Source organism: Oryctolagus cuniculus, chromosome 14, assembly GCF_051225735.1.
Source record: "Oryctolagus cuniculus isolate XC-2025 breed Fujian yellow rabbit chromosome 14, ASM5122573v1, whole genome shotgun sequence".
Lineage (NCBI taxonomy): Eukaryota > Metazoa > Chordata > Mammalia > Lagomorpha > Leporidae > Oryctolagus > Oryctolagus cuniculus.
This window is the reverse complement of record NC_142880.1, coordinates 327,599-353,382: the sequence shown is the minus strand read 5'-3', so window position 1 is coordinate 353,382 and position 25,784 is coordinate 327,599. Positions and strand designations below refer to the sequence as shown.

Genomic DNA, 25,784 nt, shown 5'->3' with positions numbered 1-25,784 from the left:
GTAGGCTAAGCCTCTGCCAGTGGCACTGGCATCCCATATGGATGCTGGTCCATGTCTTGGCAGCTCCTCTTCTATCCAGCTCTCTGGGAAAGCAGTGGAAGATGGCCCAAGTGCTTGGGCCCCTACATCTGCAAGGGAGACTCAGAAGAAGCTCCTGGCTTCAGATCAGCCCAGCTCTGGCCATTGGCAGTCGTTTGGGAAGTGAACCAGGGGATGGAAGACCTCTTTCTCCCCTTCTCTATCTGTACCTCTGCCTCACAAATAAATATTAAATAGCAAAAGATAGCAATTTGAGTCCCTTAGGAAAAAATTGATTATGCCCTTCTGTTGCTTAACAGATGAACAGTTTCAGCTCCCATTGTGCTCAGAGGCATTAACTCATGCCTGTAGAAAAGGAAACAGAACAAAACAAGACACAACAAAAACAGAACAGCTATCTGGTTCATCTTCCCTTCTCTCCTGCTGTCTTGTCTTTTGCATTTATCAATGTGAGTAGGGTCAAGTGAAAAATGAACCTGTAACAGGGTGTATTACTGGTCCCTTAGTGAGCAAAGTGAGTGTTGCTGATACTGGAATGAATTGATTTGTGGCGTGCAGGAAATACCTGGTAAGTGTGTAAGTATATCCTGTTGAATGAATCCTTGGAAATTTCTAGATCTGTCTCTTGAGGTTCTTTCTTACCTCTGAGCCTCTGAGCTTTGTTAAGTCTTCTTAGGAAGTTTATACATGAGGAACTGACATGATATCTAGGTGGGGTTGTGTTATCTGTAAATAAAACTGATCATTAATTGTTGAAGACTGAGGTTCTTTGTTGTGTAACTGTATTGTGATCACTAAAATGTGTGCAGTTTTGGGAAATGACTTTATTTTTAGAAAGCTTTAATGTTGATCATAGAAACAAACGGGGTACCCAAAGAGAGGTCTTTTTCTAAAGATCTTTGATGCTGACAACATATTTAAGGCAAGGGTTTGTTTTAAGGTGATGAAAATCAATTTGCTGTGAAATCTTAAAATAGAAGCATTTTATTAGTGCATTTCATCCTTTTTTTTAAACTTTTATTTAATGAATATAAATTTCCAAAGTACGGCTTATGGATTACAATGGCTTCCCCCCCATATCGTCTCTCCCACCCGCATCCCTCCCCTTTCCCACTCCCTCTCCCCTTCCATTCACATGAGGATTCATTTTCGATTCTCTTTATATACAGAAAATCAGTTTAGCATACATTAAGCAAAGATTTCAACAGTTTGCTCCCACACAAACATAAAGTGAAAAATAATAGATGATTTTTTAAATGATGATGAAATCAGATCAGACCTATTGTCATGTTTAATCCCAGTGAGAGTCAAGTTGGGAATTGATAATTTCTTCTTTTTTTTTTTTTTTTTTTACAGAAGATCAGTTTAGTATACATTAAGTAAAGATTTCAACAGTTTGCACCCCCATAGAAACACAAAGCGAAATATACTGTTTGAGTACTCATTATAGCATTAAGTCTCAATGTACAGCACATTAAGGACAGAGATCCTACATGAGGAGTAAGTGCACAGTGACTCCTGTTGTTGACTTTACAAATTGACACTCCTGTTTATGGCATCAGTAATCTCCCTATGCACCAGTCATGAGTTTCCAAGGCTATGGAAGCCTTTTGAGTTCACCGACTCTTATCTTGTTTAGACAAGGTCATATTCTCCTCCCTTCAGAGAAAGGTACCTCCTTCTTTGAAGACCTGTTCTTTCCACTGGGATCTCACTCACAGAGATCTTTCATTTAGGTGTTTTTTTTTTTTTTTTTTTGCCAGAGTGTCTTGGCTTTCCATGCCTGAAATACTCTCATGGGCTTTTCAGCCAGATCCGAATGCCTTTAGGGCTGATTCTGAGGCCAGAGTGCTGTTTAGGACATCCACCATTCTATGAGTCTGCTGAGTATCTCGCTTCCCATGTTGGATCACTCTCCCCTTTATTTATTCTATCGGTTAGTATTAGCAGGTACTAGACTTGTTTATGTGCTCCCTTTGACTCTTAGTCCTTTCATTATGATCAATTGTGAACTGAAATTGATCACTTGGACTGGTGAGATGGCATTGGCACATGCCACCTTGATGGGATTAAATTGGAGTCCCCTGGTATGTTTCTAACTCTACCATTTGGGCCAAGTCAGCTTGAGCATGTCCCAAATTATACATCTCTTCCCTCTCTTATTCCTACTCTTATGTTTAACAGGGATCACATTTCAGTTAAATTTCAACACTTAAGAATAACTGTGTATTAATTACAGAATTAAACCAGTCATATTAAGTAGAACAGACAAAAAAACTACTAAGAGGGATAATGTATTAAGTTGTTCTTAACAGTCAGGGCTGTGCTGATCAAGTCACCGTTTCCCATAGTGTCCATTTCACTTCAGGAGGTTTCCTTTTTGGTGTTCAGTCAGTTGTCACCGATCAGGGAGAACATATGGTATTTGTCCCTTTGGGACTGGCTTATTTCACTCAGCATGATGTGTTCCAGATTCCTCCATTTTGTTGCAAATGACTGGATTTCATTGTTTCTTACTGCGGTATAGTATTCTAAAGAGTACATATCCCATAATTTCTTTATCCATTCTACCATTGATGGGCATTTAGGTTGGTTCCAGGTCTTAGCTATTGTGAATTGAGCTGCAATAAACATTAGGGTGCAGACCGCTTTTTTGTTTGCCAATTTAAATTCCTTTGGGTAAATTCCAAGGAGTGGGATGGCTGGGTCGAATGGTAGGGTTATCTTCAGGTTTCTGAGGAATCTCCAGACTGACTTCCATAGTGGCTTGACCAGTTTGCATTCCCACCAACAGTGGGTTAGTGTCCCTTTTTCCCCACATCCTCGCCAGCATCTGTTGTTGGTAGATTTCTGCATGTGAGCCATTCTAACTGGGGTGAGGTGAAACCTCATTGTGGTTTTGATTTGCATTTCCCTGATTGCTAATGACCTTGAACATTTTTTCATGTGCCTGTTGGCCATGTGGATTTCCTCTTTTGAAAAATGTCTATTGAGGTCCTTGGCCATTTCATCCTTTTTTTAAAGAGATACATCTTCAGATTTTGTGGTATGAGTTGAGAACTAGGCAGAATGAGTTTGGCACTCAACACTGTGACACAGAGTTGTATAATTTCTGGTTCTCAGGAGAAATATTCAAACTCAGAACCTGACAAGAATGGCTTCTCAGAAGCCTCTCATAGGTTAATGAAGAGGGGGTGAAGTAAGAATAAAAAAGGAACACTTCCCTTTCTTTTCATTTAAGTCCCACAAATTCTTTTATAGAGAGAAGTTAAGACAGAGAAAAAAGAGCCAAAGCTATAAAACCCTTAGAAGATGACATGGTGCGAAGGCATCCTGACACTGGATTTGGCAATAATGTCTTGAATATAACACTAAATACACAGCTACAAAAGAAATAATAGATGTTAGATTTAATAAAAGAAATAATAGATATTAGATTTAATAAAAGGAATAATAGATGTTAGATTTAATGAGAATTGAAAACCATTGTATGCCAAAGAACACTGGCAGAAGAGTGAAAAGGAAATCCATGGAAGGAGAGAAGATATTGGCAAATCATGTCTGATAAAGGGTTAATATCCAGAATATATAGAGAATTCTTAAAAATCAGCAACAACTACAAAAGACAAACAAAAACTGGACAGGGCAGGCATTTTGATAGATTAAACCACTGCTTAGGACTCCTGCATCCCCTGTTGGAATATCTGGATTGAATCTCAGCTCTGCTTAAGATCTGCCTTCTTGCTGATGGTACTATAAGCAGCAGCAGATGATGGCTCAAGGACTTGGGTCCCTGTCTCCTGTGTGGGAGACCTGGATTTAGTCTGTGGCTCCTGGTTTTGGCCTTGCCTAGCCCTGGCTGTTGCAGGCATTTGAGGAGTGAACCAGTGGATGGAAGATCTCTCTCTCTCTCTTCCTCTCTTGCTCTGCCTTTCAAATACATAAAAATCTACAAAAAACTTCAATAGATATTTCACCAAAGAAGAAACATGAATGGCCAAGAAGCTTATGAAAGGATGCTCAATATCATTAATCATACAAACTCAAACTACAGTTAGTTACCACTTCGCACCCAAGAGGGTGACTATTATAATAAAAAATAGAAAAAAGCAAGTGTGGGCAGGGATATGAAGAAACCTTTGTGGAAGGTTTACAGAACCCTTGTGCGCACACAAAATGGTGTTACTGCTGTGGAAAGTGATATGGCTGGTTCTTTTATTTTTTTAACTTTTATTTAATAAATATAAATTTCCAAAGTACAGCTTTTGGATTACAGTGGCTTCTCTCCCCCACCCCCATAACTTCCCTCCCACCAGCAACTCTCCAATCTCCCGCTCTCTCTCCCATTCCATTCACATCAAGATTCATTTTCAACTATCTTTATATACAGAAGATCGATTTAGTATATATTAAGTAAAGATTTCAACAGTTTGCACCCACACAGAAAAACAAAGTGTAAAGTACTGTTTGAGTACTAGTTATAGCATTAAATCACATTGTACAACACATTAAGGACAGAGATCCTACAATGGGAGTAAGTGCACAATGACTCCTGTTGTTGACTTAACAAATTGACACTCTTGTTTATGGCATCAGTAATCAACCTAGGCTCTTGTTATGAGTTGCCAAGGCTATGGAAGCCTTTTGAGTTTGCCAACTCTGATCTTATTTACATAAGGTCATAGTCAAAGTGGAAGTTCTCTCCTCTCTTCTGAGAAAGGTACCTCCTTCTTTGATGGCCCGTTCTTTCTGCTGGGATCTCACTCACGGAGATCTTTCATTTAGGTCATTTTTTTTTTTTTGCCAGTGTGTCTTGGCTTTCCGTGCCTGGAATACTCTCATGGGCATTTCAGCCAGATCCGAATGCCTTCAGGGCTGATTCTGAGGCCAGAGTGCTGTTTAGGACATCCACCATTCTATGAGTCTGCTGTGTATCCCACTTCCCATGTTGGATTGTTCTCTCTCCTTTTTAATGCTATCAGTTAGTATTAGCAGACACTAGTCTTGTTTATGTGATCCCTTTGACTCTTAATCCTATCATTATGACCAACTGTGAACTGAAATTGATCACTTGGACTAGTGAGATGATATTGGTACATGCCACCTTGATGGGATTGAATTGGAATCTAACTCTACCGTTTGGGGCAAGTCAGATTGAGCATGTCCCAAACTGTACATCTCCTCCCTCTCTTATTCCCACTCTTATATTTAACAGGGATCACTTTTCAGTTAAATTTAAACACCTAAGAATAATTGTGTGCTAATTACAGAGTTCAACCAATAGTATTAAGTAGAACAAAAAAAATACTAAAAGGGAAAAGTATTAAGTTGTTCATCAACAGTCAGGACAAGGGCTGATCAAGTCACTGTTTCTCATTTCACTTCAACAGGTTTCCTTTTTGGTGCTCAGTAGGCTGGTTCTTAAGATTAAATGTAGAATTTTCATACAATCGAGCAATTCCACCTCTGGGTATGTTCCCCAAAGAAGTGAAAGTGGGGTCTCAAAGAGTTACTTCTACCCTTGTGTTCATATAGCCTCCCAAGATGGAAACAGTGCAGGTATCCATCAGCTGGTGAGTGGACAAAATGTACATACATACAGTGAACCTTCAAAAGGAAGAACATACTGACGCATGCTGGCAACCTGGAAGACATTGTGATCAGTGAAATAAGCTAGTCAGAAAATGACAAATATTGCATGAGTCCCCTTGGAGATACATGCAAGTGATGGTTGTACAATCTTGTGAATGTTCTTGATGCCACAGAACTGTATATGTAAGCGTGGTTAAGATGGTGAATTGTGCCACAATAATGAAAAGAAGAAAGAACATATAAGAATTACCGTGAGTGTTAGTTTTTAGTTTGTGGTGTTGGATTACCCTATCAGTTTGAAAAAAATTACTATTTTCTTCTTAGCAACCTCCAGGTGAAGCAGGACAAATTCCAGCTTTGTTACAGTAAGTTCACTAATTTTTGCTTCTCATTATATTGTAAGTTTAGTTAATTTGTTGTGGTTTTGTATATCTAAGAAGAATCTTAATTTTTTTTTAAAAGATTTTGTTTGAGAGACAGAGTTAGAAGAGAGGAGGGAGAGACAGAAAGTTCCATCCTCTGGTTCACTCCCCAGATGGCTGCAACGGCCAGAGCTGGTCCAGTCTGAATCCAGGAGCCAGGCACTTCTGGGTCTCCCATGCGGGTTCTTTCCCAAGCCATAGAGGAGAGCTGGATGGGAAGAGGAATAGCAGGGACTAGAACCAGCACCCATATGGGATGCTGGCGCCACAGGAGGAGGGTTAGTCTACTATGCCACAGTGCTGGCCCCAATCTTAATTTTCTTAAGACTTTTGGAATTATTTTATATATTTTGAGTAATTGTCCTTTTAGAGGCACAAGTATGTATTATTTTACAGACATTCTAGGTAAGTTTCATTTCACACAAAAGAATACCAGATTTAGGTAAATTGATTTTCTGTTAATACTGTTTTTTTTTTTTTTAAATCTTTATTTATTTATTTATTTATTTTTTTGCCAGGCAGAGTGGACAGTGAGAGAGAGAGACAGAGAGAAAGGTCTTCCTTTGCCGTTGGTTCACCCTCCAATGGCCGCCGCTGCAGCCAGCGCACCGCGCTGATCTGATGGCAGGAAACAGGAGCCAGGTGCTTCTCCTGGTCTTCCATGGGGTGCAGGGCCCAAGCACCTGGGCCATCCTCCACTGCACTCCCTGGCCACAGCAGAGGGCTGGCCTGGAAGAGGGGCAACCGGGACAGAATCCGGCGCCCCGACCGGGACTAGAACCCGGTGTGCCGGCGCCGCTAGGCGGAGGATTAGCCTAGTGAGCCGCGGCGCCGGCCTTGTTAATACTGTTTTAAAAGCAAACTTGGAGGCTAGCATGAGAAAAGAATTTAGCTTACTAAAATTAGATTTTATACAACTATTATAACTTGAAAAAACTTTATCCTTTCAGTTATTTTAAAACAGTGATTTTCAAAGTATGTTTTGAGGATCTTCTGGAGTCCCTGAGATTGTTGTAGAGAATCTGTGAGGTCAAAACCATTTTCAAGCCAGCGCCGCGGCTCACTAGGCTAATCCTCCACCTGCAGCACCGGCACCCCGGGTTCTAGTCCCAGTAGGGGTGCTGGATTCTGTCCCGGTTGCTCCTCTTCCAGCCCAGCTCTCTGCTGTAGCCCGGGAGGCAGTGGAGGATGGCCCAAGTCCTTGGGTCCTGCACCCCATGGGAGACCAGGAGAAGCACCTGGCTCCTGGCTTCAGACCAGCGCGGTGCGCTGGCCGCAGCGGCCATTGGGTGGTGAACCAACGGCAAAGGAAGACCTTTCTCTCTGTCTCTCTCACTGTCCACTCTGCCTGTCCAAAAAAAAAAAAAAAAAAAAAAAAAAAACAAACCATTTTCATAATGATACTGACTTTGCCTGTTTTCTGTTTTGTGATGCCAAAGCCCTTGTGAGTAAAATGGTGGTGCCTTAATAGGAATTATGGCTGTAACACCAAACAATGCTAGTGATTATTGTATTTTTCGCTGCCATATACTCTCAGCCAAAAAAAGGCCGTTTTTAGATGAGGATATGTTTGATGAAACAGAAAAGTTACTAGTTTTATTAAGTCTTTACCTTTGAGTGTATTTCTCTTTAATATTTTGTGTGATGAAATGGGAAGTTTAGCCTACCAATTCAGATGCCATCGTCCCCTGAGTACCTGGGTTCAATACCTGGCTCTAGCTCCTGACTCCACCTTCCTTCTAATGCAGACATCTCTGTTGTTTGTTTGTTCATCCATCCATCCATCCATCCATCCATTTATTTCTTACCCAGAAACCTTTTATTTAAGGTATACAAACGTTATGCTTTTCATAATACAAGTTTAGGAATATAGTGATTCTTCCCACCCATGCACCCACTCTCCTTCCTCCTCCCCTCCTATTCCCATTCTTATCTTTTCTTTTTACCAAGATCTATTTTCATTTAACTTTATACGCATAAGATTAACTCTATACTAAGTAAAGAGTTCAACAAATAGTATGAAAAAAAAAAAGCTGTTCCTCAAGAGTTGAGACAAGGGCTGCACAAAATCATTGCATCTCAAAATGTCCATTTCACTTTTTTTTTTTTTTGACAGGCAGAGTGGACAGTGGGAGAGAGAGAGAGAGAGACAGACAGAAAGGTCTTCCTTTTGCCGTTGGTTCACCTTCCAATGGCCGCTGTGGCCGGCGCGTTGCACTGATCCGAACCAGGAGCCAGGTGCTTTTCCTGGTCTCCCATGTGGGTGCAGGGCCCAAGGACTTGGGCCATCCTCCACTGCACTCCTGGGCCATAGCAGAGAGCTGGCCTGGAAGAGGGGCAACTGGGACAGAATCTGGCGCCCCGACCGGAACTAGAACCCGGGGTGCCGGTGCCGCAAGGCGGAGAATTAGCCTATTGAGCCACGGCACCAGCCCCATTTTGCTTCTATAGATTACCTTTTAGGTGCTCTATTAGTTACCACAGATCAGGGAGAACCTATGATACCTTAATCCATGTCTAACCTGCCAGGCTGTCCCATTGTTGAATCAAGCTATGGCTTTATTTTGTTTTCAATAATCTTGTTCTGCTCAAAGCATCACATTTTAGGAAAAAAAACAGCATTCTTTCCTTTTTGCTTCACAGAAATTATCATTATTTATGAGTAGTTTCATTTCTGTCTTCAAGATAGTTTATATTGATCACTTCAGTTTTGTGGTAGAAGAAAAGGCTAACTTGTTATTCTTGCTTAAGATTCAAGTAGCTATGCCTGGAACATAGAAACTGATTTCTAAAGCGGAAGCAAGGGACTTTTGTGTGTTTTTAAAGGAAGACACTTTGGTTGCACTTGTGCAGTAAATTAGGCTGAGGGAAAAAAAAGTGGCTGATTTGCCTTTCTTTTTTTTTTTTTTTTTTTTTTTTTGACAGGCAGAGTGGACAGTGAGAGAGAGAGACAGAGAGGGAAAGGTCTTCCTTTTGCCGTTGGTTCACCCTCCAATGGCCGCCGCTGCAGCCGGCGCACCGCGCTGATCCTGGCAGGAGCCAGGAGCCAGGTGCTTTTCCTGGTCTCCCATGGGGTGCAGGGCCCAAGCACCTGGGCCATCCTCCACTGCACTCCCTGGCCATAGCAGAGAGCTGGCCTGGAAGAGGGGCAACCGGGACAGAATCCGGCGCCCCAACCGGGACTAGAACCCGGTGTGCCGGCGCCGCAAGGTGGAGGATTAGCCTATTGAGCCACGGCGCCGGCTCTGATTTGCCTTTCTTCAGTCAAATATTTTTAAATTTTTTTTTTATTTGACAGAGCTAGACAGTGAGAGAGAGAGACAGAGAGAAAGTTCTTCCTTCTGTTAGTTCATCCCCCCAAATGGCCGCTGTGGCTGGAACTCTGCCAATCTGAAGCCAGGAGCCAGATGCTTCTCCCTGGTCTCCTCATGTGGGTGCAGCTGCCCAAGCACTTAGGCCATCCTCCACTGCCCTCCTGGGCCACAGCAGAGAGCTGGACTGGAAGAGGAGCCACCGGGACTAGAACCCGGCTCCCATATGGGATGCTGGTGCCGCAGGCAGAGGATTAACCAAGTGAGCCACGGAGCCGGCCCATCTTCAGTCAACTTTTAATTATTCAAGTGAAGATGATCAGAATTGCAGATTACGCATGACCCTTATTTTGCTTTCCACCTCTTCCCTTCAGTATTTCCTGCCCTTTCCATCATGACCAACTGTCGGTGTGTCTGTGGATGGCCGAGCTACATAATCATTTTCTCCTTGGCCCACTATTCCTACCTGGCAGTCATCAGACCTCATTGTGGTTTCACTTGCTTGCGCATTAATTTTTCAGTTTTCTCCTTCATTTTTGCAACCACTTAAAATGTAAAAGTTAACAAATTGGGAATAGTCATAAAAATATGGAGGTATATCCTATTTGGAAAGCCCTTTAAATAAAAAGAAAACTTAAATTGTATTTGCATGAGAAAGGGTGGTTTTTCTTCCCATTTCAGATTTATTTTTATTTACTGATTAATGTGCTTTTAGGAGCAGAGGTCCACCGCTTGCCGTGCTGTTTCCTCAGGCTGTGCTTCCACTGAACCACGGAAACACTGGAGGTGGGTTTTCACGTATGTAAGTCTGAGAAGAGGTGGGTTTTCATGTATGTAAGTCTGAGAAGAGGTGGGTTTTCATGTATGTAAGTCTGAGAAGAGGTGGTTTTCACGTATGTAAGTCTGAAAAGAGGTGGGTTTTCACGTATGTAAGTCTGAGGTGGTATTCACGTATGTAAGTCTGAAAAGAGGTGTGTTTTCATGTATGTAAGTCTCAGAAGTGGTGGGTTTTCACGTATGTAAGTCTGAGTAGAGGTGGTTTTCACGTATTTAAGTCTGAAAAGAGGTGGGTTTTCACGTAAGTTTGAGAAGAGGTTGGTTTTCACATTGTAAGTCTGACAAGAGGTGTGTTTCACGTAAGTAAGTTTGAGAAGAGGTTGGTTTCACTTATGTAAGTCTGAGAATTGGGTTTTCACGTATGTAAGTCTGAAAAGAGGTGGGTTTCACGTATGTAAGTCTGAGAAGAGGTGGGTTTTCACGTATGTAAGTCTGAGAAGAGGTGGGTTCACGTATGTAAGTCTGAAAAGAGGTGGTTTTCACGTATGTAAGTCTGAGATGAGGTGGGTTTTCACGTATGTAAGTCTGAGATGAGGTGGGTTTTCACGTATGTAAGTCTGAGAAGTAGATGGTTTCCCGTATTAAGTTTGAGTAGAGGTGGGTTTTCACGTATGTAAGTCTGAAAAGAGGTGGGTTTTCACATATGTAAGTCTGAGACGAGGTGTGTTTTCATGTATGTAAGTCTGAGAAGAGGTGGTTTTCACATATGTAAGTGTGAAAAGAGGTGGGTTTTCACGTATGTAAGTCTGAGTAGAGGTGGTATTCACGTATGTAAGTCTGAAAAGAGGTGTGTTTTCATGTATGTAAGTCTCAGAAGTGGTGGGTTTTCACGTATGCAAGTCTGAGAAGAGGTGGGTTCACGTATGTAAGTCTGAAAAGAGGTGGGTTTTCACGTATGTAAGTCTGAGAAGAGGTGGGTTTTCACATATGTAAGTCTGAGAAGAGGTGGGTTCACATATTAAGTCTGAGAAGAGGTGGTTTTCACGTATGTAAGTCTGAGATGAGGTGGTTTTCACATATGTAAGTCTGAGATGAGGTGGGTTTTCACGTATGTAAGTCTGAGAAGTAGTTGGTTTCCCGTATTAAGTTTGAGTAGAGGTGGGTTTCACGTATGTAAGTCTGAAAAGAGGTGGGTTTTCACATATGTAAGTCTGAAAAGATGTGGGTTTCACGTATGTAAGTCTGAGAAGAGGTGGGTTTTCATGTATGTAAGTCTGAGATGAGGTGGGTTTTCACGTATGTAAGTCTGAGAAGAGGTTGTTTAAACGTATGTAAGTCTGAAAAGAGGTGGTTTTCACGTAAATAATTCTGAGTAGAGGTGGGTTTCACGTATGTAAGTCTGAGTAGAGGTGGTTTTCACGTATATAAGTCTGAGAATAGCTGGGTTTTCATGTGTGTAAGTCTGAGAAGAGGTGGTTTTCACGTATGTAAGTCTGAGAAGAGGTGGTTTTCATGTATGTAAGTGTGAAAAGAGGTGGGTTTTTACGTATGTAAGTCTGAGTAGAGGTGGTATTCACGTATGTAAGTCTGAAAAGAGGTGTGTTTTCATGTATGTAAGTCTCAGAAGTGGTGGGTTTTCACGTATGTAAGTCTGAGAATTGGGTTTTCACGTATGTAAGTCTGAAAAGAGGTGGTTTTCACGTATGTAAGTCTGAGATGAGGTGGGTTTTCACGTTGTAAGTCTGACAAGAGGTGTGTTTCACGTATGTAAGTCTGAGAAGAGGTTGGTTCATGTATGTAAGTCTGAGTAGAGGTGGTTTTCACGTATGTAAGTCTGAAAAGAGGTGGGTTTTCATGTATGTAAGTCTGAGACGAGGTGGGTTTTCATGTATGTAAGTCTGAGACGAGGTGTGTTTTCATGTATGTAAGTCTGAAAAGAGGTGGGTTTCACGTATGTAAGTCTGAGAAGAGGTGGGTTAACGTATTAAGTCTGAAAAGAGGTGGTTTTCACGTATGTAAGTCTGAGAAGAGGTGGGTTTTCACGTATGTAAGTCTGAAAGGAGGTGTGTTTCACGTATGTAAGTCTGAGAAGAGGTGGGTTTCAGGTATGTAAGTCTGAGAAGAGGTGGTTTTCACATATGTAAGTCTGAAAACAAAATTTGTTCATGCCTAAAAACAGAAGGCTTATTTATGTATGGATTTATGAATGATTAGTCTGATGCAGCGTGCATCTTTTATTTTTCTAAGATTTATTTGAAAGTTGGAGTTACACAGAGAGAGGCGAGGCAGGGGGGTGAGTCTTCCATCTGCTGATTCACTCCCCAGTTGCCTGCAATGGCCGGAGCTGAGCTGATTCGAAGCCAGGAGCCAGAAGCCTCCTCTGGGTCTCCCACGCGGGTGCAGGGGCCCAAGAACTTAGGCCATTTTCTGCTGCTTTCCCAGGCCATAGCAGAGAGCTGGATCGAAGTAGAGCAGCTGGGACTTGAACCAGCACCCATATGGTATGCCGGTGCTTCAGGCCAGGGCTTTAACCTGCTGCACCACAGCGCCAGCCCCGCAGCGTGCATCTTAAAGTGAAGTTGGTGTTGATGGTGACCCTGGGTCGTGCTGTGCACTTGAGGGGAGAAGCAGAGCAGGTGTCGTCAGTACCAGCTGCACCAAACGCTTGCTCTTTTGACTTGTGATTTTAAGGCTCAATTTGAAACCAGTGCTTGTTTTTTTATGTTCATAACATTTCTTAATATGTGTGTTGTGCCTTTTTTGGCTGACAGTCACACAGGCCAGTATTACCCTGGGTTTTTGGCTGTATTAGTAGATGGCATCTTTGTCTTGAAGTACCATGTGGCCAACCACAGACCTTTTTTTTTTTTAGATTTATTTATCTATTTGAAAGGCAGAGTGACAGGGAGGGAGGGAAGAAAGAAGAGAAAGAGAGAGAGAGGGAGGGAGGGAGAGAGAGAGGGAAGGAAAGAGAGAGATGCTTCTATCCATTGATTTACTCCCTAAATGGCCACAATAGCCAGTGTTGGGCCAGGAACCAGGAATTCCATCCTGGTCTCCCATATGAGTGGCAGGGACCCAAGTATTTGGGCCATCTTTGGTGCCTTCCTAGGTGCATTAGCAGGGAGCAAGGTGGGAAGTCTAACAGGTGGGACTCAGACCACACCTCCAGTATGGGATGCCAGCATTGCAAGCTGTGGCTTAACCTGGTGGTGCACAACACTGGCCACTACTAACACTAACTCTTACATGCACTCCTAATCTCTAGATTTTGGTTTTTAATAGTACCTGTTCATTCTTGTAATAAGTATTGAGCCTTCTTTGTGCCCAATTTATGGGTGCAGTGAGTGTATAAATGCTAAATAAACGAGGATCCTTACAGAATTGGTAACCGTCTTATAGCTTGAAGATAAACAGGATGGCTCTTAACATCCTGTCACTGCTAAAAAGCAAGGACTCTCAATGATGTCTGGGGTCGGTGCTGAAAAAATAAGGAGCTGGCTCGTTATGCTTCTGCTGATCAGTTTGGTAGAGGCAAAACAGTGATTCTTAGTTCGTGCTTCGTGTGCCTTGTCCTTTATATGAAATATTTGAAGTATAAACATTTACTGGGGCCGGCGCTGTGGCGTAGTGGGTAAAGCTGCCGCCTGCAGTGTTGGCATCACATATGGGTGGTGGTTTGAGTCCCGGCTGCTCCGCTTCCATTCCTGCTCTCTGCTATGGCCTGGGAAAGTAGTAGAAGATGGAAGACCTCTCTCTCTGCCTCTCCTTCTCTCTCTGTGTAACTCTGACTTTCAAATAAATAAATACAATCTTTAAAAAATCATTTACTTTAAATTGTTTAAGGGAATTTAAATTCATAATCAGTATTTAAATGTTCAAGAAGCAGTAATTTTCAAGTTTTCATCTTTTCGATATAAAAGTTTAATAAACTGACTTAAATAAGTGCAAATAGTAATTGATTTGTTCTTCAGATATGTAAAAGACTTTGTGACTTGGTAAAAGTCAGATCATTATCAAATAACCTGACATGATTCAGACTATGACGAATGTACCTTTTACAAGATGCAGCTGTTGATACACTGAAGAGGCACGTTGATGAAACTGACAGAGGGACCGTCTTAGAGGTTGAAGTCCTTTATCCCAAAATGATCTTAAGCAATTTGAAACCGAGAAATCAGGGACGATGTTATGCCTTAGGCATTCCTTTTCCTTCTTTGGATTTTGGCCTTGGCAGGTGTCAGCAATTGTTACATAAAAGATCTATTCTCATGCATGATCCTAGTATTTATAGGAAAACAAGGGTCCACTCTGTCCTCCACTTCACATAGCTCCAGCCTCCTGCCCACTTGCCTTTTGGGGAGCCGTTGATCCCTTGTGATGCTGTTGATTTCTGTGTACTGTTGTCCTGCCCTTAATGACTGTGTGCTCTCAAGTCTCACTGACGTGCCAGGATGAGTAGTTTGTGATTTTCTTGCTGCCCTGAAGCTGTGGTGACTAGAGACTGGAGTTGGCAGTTCCCATCCCTTTTAGCACTTTGTTTCAGCTCTCTCTTGCTTCTACTCCTTTCTTTGTGATCAGAACAGAAAAATCATTTAATTCCAGACTGTAGGTTAATCTTATGGAAGTACTGTTTAATCATTAGCTTTTGTAGTTGACTCTGTTTAATATAAATAAAGTCCTATCTTCTCTCTCCAAATTGAAAGGGTAATTCTAATCAAACTGTAGAATGACCAGAATAAGCCAATTATGTTAATTGTGCTAGCTTGGCCTTAGAGTGTTTGTGTATAAGTTAAGTTTATATGCAAGTTAAAATTGTTGTGTAGATTAAAACTCAGCTCCTATGGCCACATTCTTTGTCTTTGGCACTTCAGAGTTAATTCTTACACATACCATTACATTATTTCTCTCTCAAATGCAAAGTAGAGGAATTACAAACTCTTCTAGTAATTATAGAGTATATACAAGAATTAAGAATAATGCTTTTTGGGCTGACAGTGTGGTACAGCAGATAAAGCTGCTGCCTTTGACACCAGTATCCTATGTGGGTGCCAGTTCGTGTCCCTGCTGCTCCATATCTGATCCAGCTCCCTAATGGTCTGAGAAAAGTAGTGGACGATGGGCCAAGTGTTTGGACCCCTACCACCCACATGAGATACTTGGATGAAGCACCTGGCTCCTGGCTTCAGCCTGGCCCAGTTTGGCTGTTGCAGCTGTCTGGGGAATGAACCAGCAGATGGAAAATCTCTCTCTCTTTGTCTCTCTATCTCTCTCTGTAACTTTTTTTTTCTTCAAGATTTATTTATTTAAAAATCAGAGAGACTTTACACACACAGAGAGAAGGAGAGGCAGAGAGACAGAGAGGTCCTCCATTTGCTGGTTCACTCCCCAGTTGGCTACAATGGTTGGAACTGCACCGATTCGAAGCCAGGAGCCAGGAGCCTCCCCTGGGTTTCCCACAAGGCTTCAGGGGCCCAAGCATTGGGCCATCTTCTACTGCTTTCCCAGGCCACAGCAGAGAGCTGGATTGGAAGTGGAGCAGTCGGGACCCGAGCTGGCGCCCATATAGGATGCTGGCAGGCAGCAGCTTCACCCACTATGCCACAGTGCCGGCCCCTCTCTGTAACTTTCAAATAACTAAAAAGATAATATTTTTTGTATTTGTAAATTTAAAGTACACTTCATAGTTAGAGAATGAGAATTCCTTCTAAATATTCTTTAATACAGTAATAAATTACTATAAAATATTTTACTGATTTATTGAGTTTTGAAAATAGGAACTGCAGGCATAAACCAGAAATGATCATTTTGAAGATGCAGTGGTTGAAGACAACAAGGGAGGATGTGAGATTCTTTGTTTCAATGCAGGGGAGGAGGAAGAGGGTGAAATCTTCTTGTCCGGTTTTAACTTTAACCCTCCAAGGATCTGAGAGTTTCGTTTAGGAAAGACTCCTTGCAAGCATAGAGGTTAAGATTCAGACTGTAAATGTGCCATCACTGCTTGACACAAAGGTTTCTAAAGCAAGGATGAGAAATTATTTGTTCTTAAGACTTTTTGCTTAGCATCGTTTGAGGGAATGGAATGCCATGAACGTAACTTTCCTAGCTGGTTTCATAGTCGTCATTTCTTTTCTTTTTTTAATCATTAAATGGCAAAGGTGAAGCAAGAAAAAAAACATATTGTGGAAAATGTGAAGCTCTGTGAATGTATTTATACTTATTCTACTTCCCCCCGCAACCGTCCCACCTGAAAAAATGTGTCTGCCTTGAATGTGCATTCTGAGGTTCAGCAAATAGCTGCTTTCTTTTATTCTAGTTGTATAGATGGTTCAGAAGAAGCCAGACGTGACCAAACACGCTTGAAGCATCCATAGTCCTGAATTCCCACCCAACTATGTCAGAATACCTGAGTCTTGGTGGTGGAGGTAGAAGGCAAAGGGAGTGTGGAGTGGAAGTACTTTTTCCCTCGTCTTGGCTCAGTCTGACTTGACTTGAGCTGCCATCGGAGGACTATGGGGGCAAGGCAGCAGTCCTCATACTGTTCAGGGAGACTTCAAGATTTGTTTATTTGTTTGAAAGGCAGAGTTATGTTGAGAGAGAGAGAGGGAGAGAGAAGATTGACAAGATCTTCCGTTCACTAGGTCACTCTGCAAATGGCCTCAAAGAACCAGAAACTTCATCCAGGTCTCCCACATGGGTGGCAGGGGCCCAAGGACTTGGGCCATCCTGCTGCTTTCCCAGGCATGTTAGCAGGGAACTGGCTCAGAAGTGGAGCACTGGACTAGGACGGGCACCATATGAGATGCAGGCTGTGGTTTAACCCACTACACTACCACGCTGGCTTCTCCAGGGCCTTTGACTCCTTCTGGCCCCTGTGGGTGTTCGTTTCATGCCTCTCTCTAGAGACGTGAATTCACATAAGCTTTGTTACCTGTAATGGAGCAGATGATGATACTGGAAAAGTCAGAATGGTTTTTCAGCCAAAAAAGAGTTAACATTGATTTTTGGCTAAACTAATTTCAGATAATTACAAGTCTATCTGAAGGCATATACAATTTTTGTTTAAAAAAATGGAGCAATTTTATAACCTCATTGCCAAGACAATAGTAATTTTATATTAATAAATCCATATTTATATGTCACTCGACTGAGGGGAACTCAAGTTAATTGATTGTAAAATGCTGAGTGAGAGGGCATATTTTTAGTACTGTAATAAACAAATAAAAATATATTGTTGTCTTCTAGGACCTGTGGCTGAAAGTCCTGAAGTTCTGCTGTACCCGGAAAAGGTTGGTCTGTGTCACAGAGATTAGTTTTGTGGAACGTGGATTTAATTAAAAATGTATTGAAAATGTTTGTCTGGGGGCCAGCGGTGTGATGTTGTAGGTGAATCTGCAGGTGCAATGCCTTCATCCCGCATATGGGGGCTGGTTCCTGTCCTGGCTGCTCCACTTTGGAACCAGCTCCCTGCTAATGGCCTGGAAAAAGCAGCGAAAGATGGCCCAAGTGCTTTGTCCCTCGTCACCCAAGTGGCTTTAACCTGGGCCAGTGCTGACCGTTGAGACCATCTGGAGAGTGGACCAGTGGATGAAAGATCTCTCGCTGTCTGTCTCTCCCTCTTTCTCTGTAACTCTGACTTTCAAAATAAATAAATAAATCTTAAAGAAAATTTTGGTCCTTACCATGGAGATTAGCTATGTAGATTATGGATTTTTTTTTTCATTTTTTTTTTTTTTTTTGACAGGCAGAGTGGACAGTGAGAGAGAGAGACAGAGAGAAAGGTCTTCCTTTGCCGTTGGTTCACCCTCCAATGGCCGCCGCGGCCGGCGCGCTGCGGCCGGCGCACCGCGCTGATCCGATGGCAGGAGCCAGGAGCCAGGTGCTTTTCCTGGTCTCCCATGGGGTGCAGGGCCCAAGCACCTGGGCCATCCTCCACTGCACTCCCTGGCCACAGCAGAGGGCTGGCCTGGAAGAGGGGCAACCGGGACAGAATCCGGCGCCCCGACCGGGACTAGAACCCGGTGTGCCGGCGCCGCAAGGCGGAGGATTAGCCTAGTGAGCCGCGGCGCCGGCCGATTATGGATTTTAAAAAAAAATGTTTCAGTGACAATATCAAGTTCATTCAGTCTCCCCTAGGCAAGAATATGACTTAGGCTCCATTTCAATAGATAGAAATCTTTTTTGTCAATAGGTCTTCCGGTGTTTATTCTTCCTTGTGTCTAACAAAATGGGGTTTTCTATCTGTTTCTCAGCCAATGTGATGTCTGGTACTGTTTGTCTGGAGAAGTGTGTTACTTGTTAAGCTCGTTGCAGACATGACTAGTGAATTCCTGCTGTCCGCTTGTCTGTTACACTAGTCCTTCCAATACCTTGTGGTGGACACTGCTTTCTCTTTCTGGTTGCCTTCAGTGTCAACTTCGTGCTTTGGCTTTGCTTTCTGCTTGCTGTCTTGGGAACCAGAGGACTGTCCCCCGGCTCTCCCACTCTGCAGGGATAGCAAGCGGCAGAGCGTCTCCTCAGGCAGCCCTGCCATGCCTGTAGCTGTCTTTATCTCAGGTGCACCTTGCACAGTCCTGCCACCATGTCTTTTTACTTAAGCAGAGAGCCAAAAGGCAGGGGAAAGAATAGAAAATTTGGAACCAGGTTTAGGTTCCAAGTGCCACTCTGCCACATACATCTGTAAAGTACTGACTGTGAAACTCATTTCACGTAGGTGAGGACTCAGAGCACTGATGGCTCATGGTATCTGATACCCAGCTGATGTTTAAGAAATAGTGTGTTCCTCTCTTTCTCTTTCTCTCTCTCTTTTTTAAAGATTTATTTTATTTATTTGGAAGACAGAGTTACAGAGAGGTAGAGACAGAGAGTCTTCTATCCATGGTTCACTCCCCAGAGGGCCACAACGGCCGATCTGAAGCCAGGAGCCAGGAGCCTCCTCTGGGTCTCCCACGTGGGTGCAGGGGGCCAAGGACATGGGCCATCCTCCACTGCTATCCCAGGCCAAAAAGAGAGCTGGGTCAGAAGTGGAGCAGCGGAACTAGAACCAGCGCCCATATGGGATGCTGGTGCTGCAGGCCAGGGCTTTAACCCACTGTGCCACAGTGCCGGCCCTCTCTCTTTTTTAAAGATTTATTTATGAGGCTGCATTGTGGTGTAGTGAGTTAAAGCCCCGGCCTACACCACCAGCATCCCATATGGGTGCTGGTTTAAGTCTTGGCTGCCCTACTTCCCATCCAGCTCCCTACTGATGTGCCTGGTAAGCAGCAGAGGTTGGCCCAAGTGCTTGGACCCCTGCACCCAAGTGGGAGACCTGGAGGAAGCTCCTGGCTCCTGACTTCAGCCTGGCGCAGCCCTGGTTGTTGCAGCCATTTGAGGAGTGAACCAGCAGATGGGAGACCTCTCTCTCCTTATCTCTACCTCTCTCCATAACTATTTCTTAAGTAAACAAATAAATGTTTTTAAAAATATTTTTTTAAAAAAACAGATAAAGAGAAATATCTTCCATCTGTTGGTTCACTCCCCAAATGTTTGCAATAGCTAGGGCTGGGCTAGGACAAAGTCAGATGCCCGGGATTTCATCCAGGTCTCCCACATGGGTGCAGAGGCCCAAGCCCTTGGGTCATCTGCTGCTGCTTTCTCAGGCCATTAGCAGCGAGCTGGATCAGAAGTGTGGGAGCTGGATCAGAAGTGGAGCAGTTGGGACTTGAACCAGTGCTCACATGGGATGCCAGTGTTGCAGGTGGCAGCTTTACCCTCTGCCACATGCTGGCCCCATCCTCCCCTTTACTCTTTTACAAACCTTTAATTTCTGGCTCAGTCCTACCCCTTCTGTGTATCTGTTTCAGATAACTCTTATGATCTTGACCAGAGTAATTGTTCCCTGTCTGGTAGTCATTATTCATTGACTATATAAATATTTCTTAATCCCATGAACCCTTTCGCATTAATAGGTCTTTGTGAAGGACTTTTTGGATCAATAAGTTTGGAAAATACCATGTCCTAAGTCCTTAAAGGTTTACAATGCACATGCTCTGAAAAGTCCCAGTAAGGCAATTTGTTTAACTTTATTTCACCAAGCATTTTTCTAACATTTGTGAAAATCTGGGACTGGCATGACATAGTGGGTTAAGCTGCTGCTTGTGATGCTAACATCCCATGTGGGCACTGGTCAGTCCCGGCTGCTTCACTTCCTATCCAGCTCCCTGCTAGTATGCCCAGGAAAGCAGGGGAAGATGACCCAAGTGCTTAGGCCCCTCCCACCCACGTGGGAGATGTAGAAGAAGCTCCTGGGCTGTTCAGCTGTCCATGGCAGCTCCTCCTTGTTAGCACGTGATTTAAACCTAGCGGGGTTTAAATACAGCCCAGCTACTGTTACTCTTGGCCCAGTAGTCAGCGTTTAATTGTGTACTCAGTCATTAGTAATTTGGTATAGGAGAGCAGTAACGAATATTCTTTTTATTTATGGAAGGTTGGAGGGGGTGTTTGACAACCCTTTGAAAATAATCACTTATTTAATAGGTAGAGAGAGAGAGAGAGACAGAGCGACAGATACAGAGCAGTCTCTTGTTGATGCCTTCCCCAAATGCCTGTATGGACTGGGTTTGGCCAGGGCTGAAGCCAGGAGCCAGGAACTCAACGCACTTCTCCACATGGGTATCAGAGACCTGCCCATTTAACTCCAGCATTAGCTGCATCTTAGGTTGTGCGGTACCAGGAAGCTCGATTTGGTAATCAAGACTCAAAATTAGGTAGTCTGGAGGGAGACACAGGTCTGTCTCTAACCAGCGTATTCACTGCTAGGCCAGATGTCCGTCCCTGAATCTTTTGAGGATACCTTACAAAGAAAATACATTATAAAACTAAAACTTCATTTTAAACACTTTTTGTATATGTCCTAATCATAGAATTTCTATTTGGCGTACACAGGACCTGAGTGAAGACACAGATTCCCCTGAAGTTAGCCTTTTTTCAGGCGCTGCTGTTACAGTACCTGACACAGTTGCTGTGAAGAAGTCATCAGCGGAGCCAGAGACGGTCTTAGCCGCATCAGATCCGCTTCCTGAGTGTGGTTCAAAGGAAGTCTCACTGGGTGTGACTCGTGAAGAGAACTCTGATGCAGGAAGTTCTCTCGAAACTTTTGTGTCTGCCTTGGAGAGTAAGTTGCTGACATCACCAGGAAGTGTCTGGGAGGAACGACTGTTGGAACTGTCGGAAATAAAGAAGGATGCTGACCCTGGAGACTTGCTGAGTCCACTGAGAGACTCCCTGAGTTCCGTCCCCCTGCCTCTGACTGCCTGGATGGCATGCAGTGGAGATTTACCGCAAGGCACAGAAGGTGCGGCCTTGCCAGCTGAGTTGTTGGCAACCCTGAATGCGTCGTCAGAAGCCAGAGTGGGGCCCATCTGTCATGGAGAAGAGGAAGGTGGCAGTCTCAGTGCTAGAAACCAATCTTTGGAAGTGGAGCTCGACGAAGACTGCACACAAATAGCAGGGGTGGATTTGGAGTCTCTTTGTTACACACCACGTGAACACGGTTTCAGGCTAACTGAGCAGCGGGACAAGCATCTGACAGCAGAGAAAGTAGGTTAAGTATGAGGCTGTGAGTTTGCCTTCTGTGGTGACCTTTAATAAGTCCTCATTGTGTGAAGTTCACATTTTCTACTCAAATATCAACACTCAGATGATACTTTGTAATTTGAAGCAAACAGTGATCTTTTTAGAAATTCCTGTGGGATAGAGTTTCCAGAGGAATTAGAAAATTGGATAGATTTCTTCCCAGTAGACCCAAGAAGACATATTATTAGGTTGCTTATATAAAAGAAGGATTAATGCAAGAGACTTGGCGTTAATTTATAATTAGACATAGAACATATGCATTAGGCTGCCAGGAGAGGGGAAAAAATTGTGCCTCTCTTCAGGCTTAAGAAGAACTTTGCCTTCTGCGTCTGAGAATACTGCCCAGTGTCATAGCTGCGGGAGTTTAGAATTTCTGCCGTTCCAGCCCAGGTGTTTCTGCAGTGGCTGAGGTCCTTTTTCATGTTGGCAGTTTGTGTCCTCTATAAAAAATTCAGATATAGAATTACAGCTCCAGTCTCTAGAGATAAGCATTGTTAAAAGTTTCATTTGTTTTTATCATGTTCTATGTAAAGTTAATTTATACAAAAATGTCATCTGTATGCTTATTAACTTTTAAATTTCATATCTTGTTTGTCTTTCATGTAAGGAAATATAGCACTGTTTACATCTTTTAATTTGCTGAATGGTGACCAACTGTATCAGTATGTTATTATGAATTTAACCAGTTCAGTAATGCAGTCTCTTGGATAGTTCTTTTTCTCTTTTTTTTTCCTTTTGGATATTCTGGTTGGTCAAATGATCTTATGAACACCCTTGGGAAGACTTAAATAACCTAGCGCTGAGCTCAAGATGAAGCACTCAAACCCAGAAAAACACTGCACACATTTCAGTTAACAAATCTCCAAACCGATTTAATAAAACTAAAAGAAATCCAGAGATATAAAAACTAATCATGGAGAAAGGACATGAAAAGTCACATAGTGTTATAATCTGAAAAGAAGTACTATGAATAAATATATGAAATTATGATCAATATTAATGTGAGCAGAAACTTAGCAAGTCTTCAAAAGAAAAGAAAAAGGAAACCCCTTCAAAAGTAGAAAGGAGATTTACTAATTGAATACTCTTACTCAGCTATCATAAAAATATGGAATTTATAACCTTGAGAGATTTGTAAGCTATATATATATATAGACTCAAGAAAATTTTAGAATATATATATATATGTATACACATATCCTCAAAAAAGTTAATTCTGTAATATATTTTTAAGGGGAAGTTAGGAATTCATGCTATGCCATTAACTTTTAAAAATCAATGTAATGGGGTTTATATACTATCTTGTTCCACAAAATATCATTTGTTGCTTCTGTCAAATCACAGAATACTGGGCTGAGTGAACCTCCATTTGGCCTTGTATGGACTTTCTAATGTTTTCTGAATCTCATTGTTGTACACTAACCACTTCCTGCATAAATTAAAGCACCAAAATGACCTTAGGTTGTCCCTTGCATTTTTTTTTTTTGTGACAGGCAGAGTGGACAGTGAGAGAGAGAGACAGAGAGAAAGGTCTTCCTTTGCCGTTGGTTCACCCTCCAATGGCCGCCGCGGCCGGCGCATTGCGGCCGGTGCACTGCACTGATCCAATGGCAGGAGCCAGGAGCCAGGTGCTTTTCCTGGTCTCCCATGGGGTGCAGGGCCCAAGCACTTGGGCCATCCTCCACTGCATTCCCGGGCCACAGCAGAGAGCTGGCCTGGAAGAGGGGCAACCGAGACAGACTCCGGCGCCCCAACTGGAACTAGAACCCGGTGTGCTGGCGCTGCTAGGTGGAGGATTAGCCTAGTGAGCCGTGGCTCCGGCCCGTCCTTGCATTTTTTTTTTTTTTTTTTTTTGGACAGGCAGAGTGGACAGTGAGAGAGAGAGAGACAGAGAGAAAGGTCTTCCTTTTGCCGTTGGTTCACCCTCCAATGGCCGCCGCGGCCAGCGCGCTGCGGCCGGCGTACCGCGCTGATCCGATGGCAGGAGCCAGGAGCCAGGTGCTTTTCCTGGTCTCCCATGGGGTGCAGGGCCCAAGCACCTGGGCCATCCTCCACTGCACTCCCTGGCCACAGCAGAGGGCTGGCCTGGAAGAGGGGCAACCGGGACAGAATCCGGCGCCCCGACTGGGACTAGAACCCGGTGTGCCGGCGCCGCTAGGCAGAGGATTAGCCTAGTGAGCCGCGGCGCCGGCCCCGTCCTTGCATTTAAGAATGAATATTGAGAAAATTATTTTTACTTACACTCTTTTTTTTTTTTTTTTTTTTTTTTTGACAGGCAGAGTGGACAGTGAGAGAGAGAGAGACAGAGAGAAAGGTCTTCCTTTACCGTTGGTTCACCCTCCAATGGCTGCCGCAGCTGGCGCACAGCGCTGATCCGAAGGCAGGAGCCAGGTGCTTCTCCTGGTCTCCCATGGGGTGCAGGGCCCAAGCACTTGGGCCATCCTCTACTGCCTTCCCGGGCCACAGCAGAGAGCTGGCCTGGAAGAGGGGCAACCAGGACAGAATCCGGTGCCCTGACCGGGACTAGAACCCGGTGTGCCGGCGCTGCAAGGTGGAGGATTAGCCTACTGAGCTGTGGCGCTGGCCTACACTCTTCTTAACCTCTTAAATATGCATTTTCCTTTATTATACCAGTTATAAGTTTTTCATTGTGTTCATATGCCTGCAAATTCTTGAACTTTCATTTTGTAAGAAGCATTTTGATTAGAGGACAAGGTAAAATTTAATTTCTTCTGGTTTTAAATTTTTTTGCAGTGCTGTAATTGTTTGTGGGTGTATTTACATCTTTACAGACTCTGGAAGACCCAAATTCATGTGGATTGCAGACTTCTCACCAAAATGTCACCTCTTGTGAGCTACTAAGCAGTAAGGAAAATTCAAATCCAGTGGAAAATGGCTGTGACCAGGACGCTCCACATGTGTTAAGGAGATCATCCAGACTGGAAAAGCTGAAAGTCATCAGGGAAGCAAAGCCCTCAGCTGACACGTGTAAGATGCCAGAAAACATTTTACCAAAAGTACGTAGTGGTGAAGATGGAATAAATCAATGTTCAACTAAGAATTTCAGGTATGCTACCAAATTATGTGTCTCTCCAGGTAGGCTGTATGTACCTAATAGATACTTACATAGCTGGAGAAATTTGGTTCAAGTAAAAATTTTATTTGTTATATTTCTTTTTCTTTTGGATTTCGCAATTTTTGATCAGTGTCATACCACATAACAAGTTTTTTCTTTTGCAAAAAAGCCTGCCTCTTTTTCCCTAGAATAGGGAAATGGGGAGTGAGGGGTGGGAGATTCAAAATGCTCACACTGGCAGGTGACTGCAAGTAGAGTAGCGAGTCCCACGCGTGTCATGGAGAGAGGGTGGCATGGGCCTGCCTGCCATGGATTTACGTGTAGTCCATTGAGGAGTCATTTCTTGTTAAAGCTGCAATACAGTGGAGAATAGCCCAGTAAAATACCTCTGCATTTTAAAAATCTAGTAAAAATTTGGTGTGATTCTTCATGAATGCTAGTAGAAAACATTGGTGATTTAAAAACTACATTTATTTTTCAAGAATGCAGGATCTTGCTTTAATAAGAGGTAAACGGAGGGATACTCATTTATCCAGATTCCAGACTGGATGGGTCAGGAAGAATGAACGATTTGGAGAAAGAAAAGGTGAGACATATTTTGAGTATTTCTTCATTTCTTTAAGGAAGTAACTTACAGAAATGGAATTCTGGTTATTCCCTGCCTGCACTTCTTCATTTCACTGATCAGGAAACTGTGTTCAGCAGGAGTTAGGATTTTCCCAGCATTGCACAATTCATTGGTAGCATCGGCTGCTTCAATCTGAAGCACTTTCAGTGGTGACTTCTAACAAAAATTTGAGTGAGAATTAATGCCAGTTCTTTACAGACTCTTCCAAAAAATTTATGAGGAAATACTTCCCAACTCATTTTACAAGGTCACCATTAAACTGATGCCAAAATCAAAGCTGTTATGAGAAGAAAAACTATATTACTTCATGAATTCTCAACAGA

The 25,784-nt window shown here is 43.1% G+C and overlaps 1 protein-coding gene across 6 annotated transcripts in view; it reads left to right on the top strand.

The window, feature by feature from the left end:
• The window catches only part of ANKRD31 (ankyrin repeat domain 31), a 160,871-nt gene that overhangs the window by 16,228 nt on the left and 118,859 nt on the right, over positions 1 to 25,784 (top strand). For 5 of the 6 annotated variants that reach the window (XM_051838690.3, XM_051838691.3, XM_070056272.2 and 2 more), the window contains exons 4-9: positions 5,956 to 5,996; positions 10,080 to 10,150; positions 17,387 to 17,430; positions 21,068 to 21,721; positions 24,550 to 24,824; positions 25,316 to 25,419. In XM_051838690.3, the coding sequence (XP_051694650.3) occupies positions 5,956 to 5,996; positions 10,080 to 10,150; positions 17,387 to 17,430; positions 21,068 to 21,721; positions 24,550 to 24,824; positions 25,316 to 25,419 (1,189 nt within the window). Of the gene's footprint in view, positions 1 to 5,955; positions 5,997 to 10,079; positions 10,151 to 17,386; positions 17,431 to 21,067; positions 21,722 to 24,549; positions 24,825 to 25,315; positions 25,420 to 25,784 lie in introns of those variants that run through there. The other variant, XM_089312861.1, reaches the window with a different exon arrangement.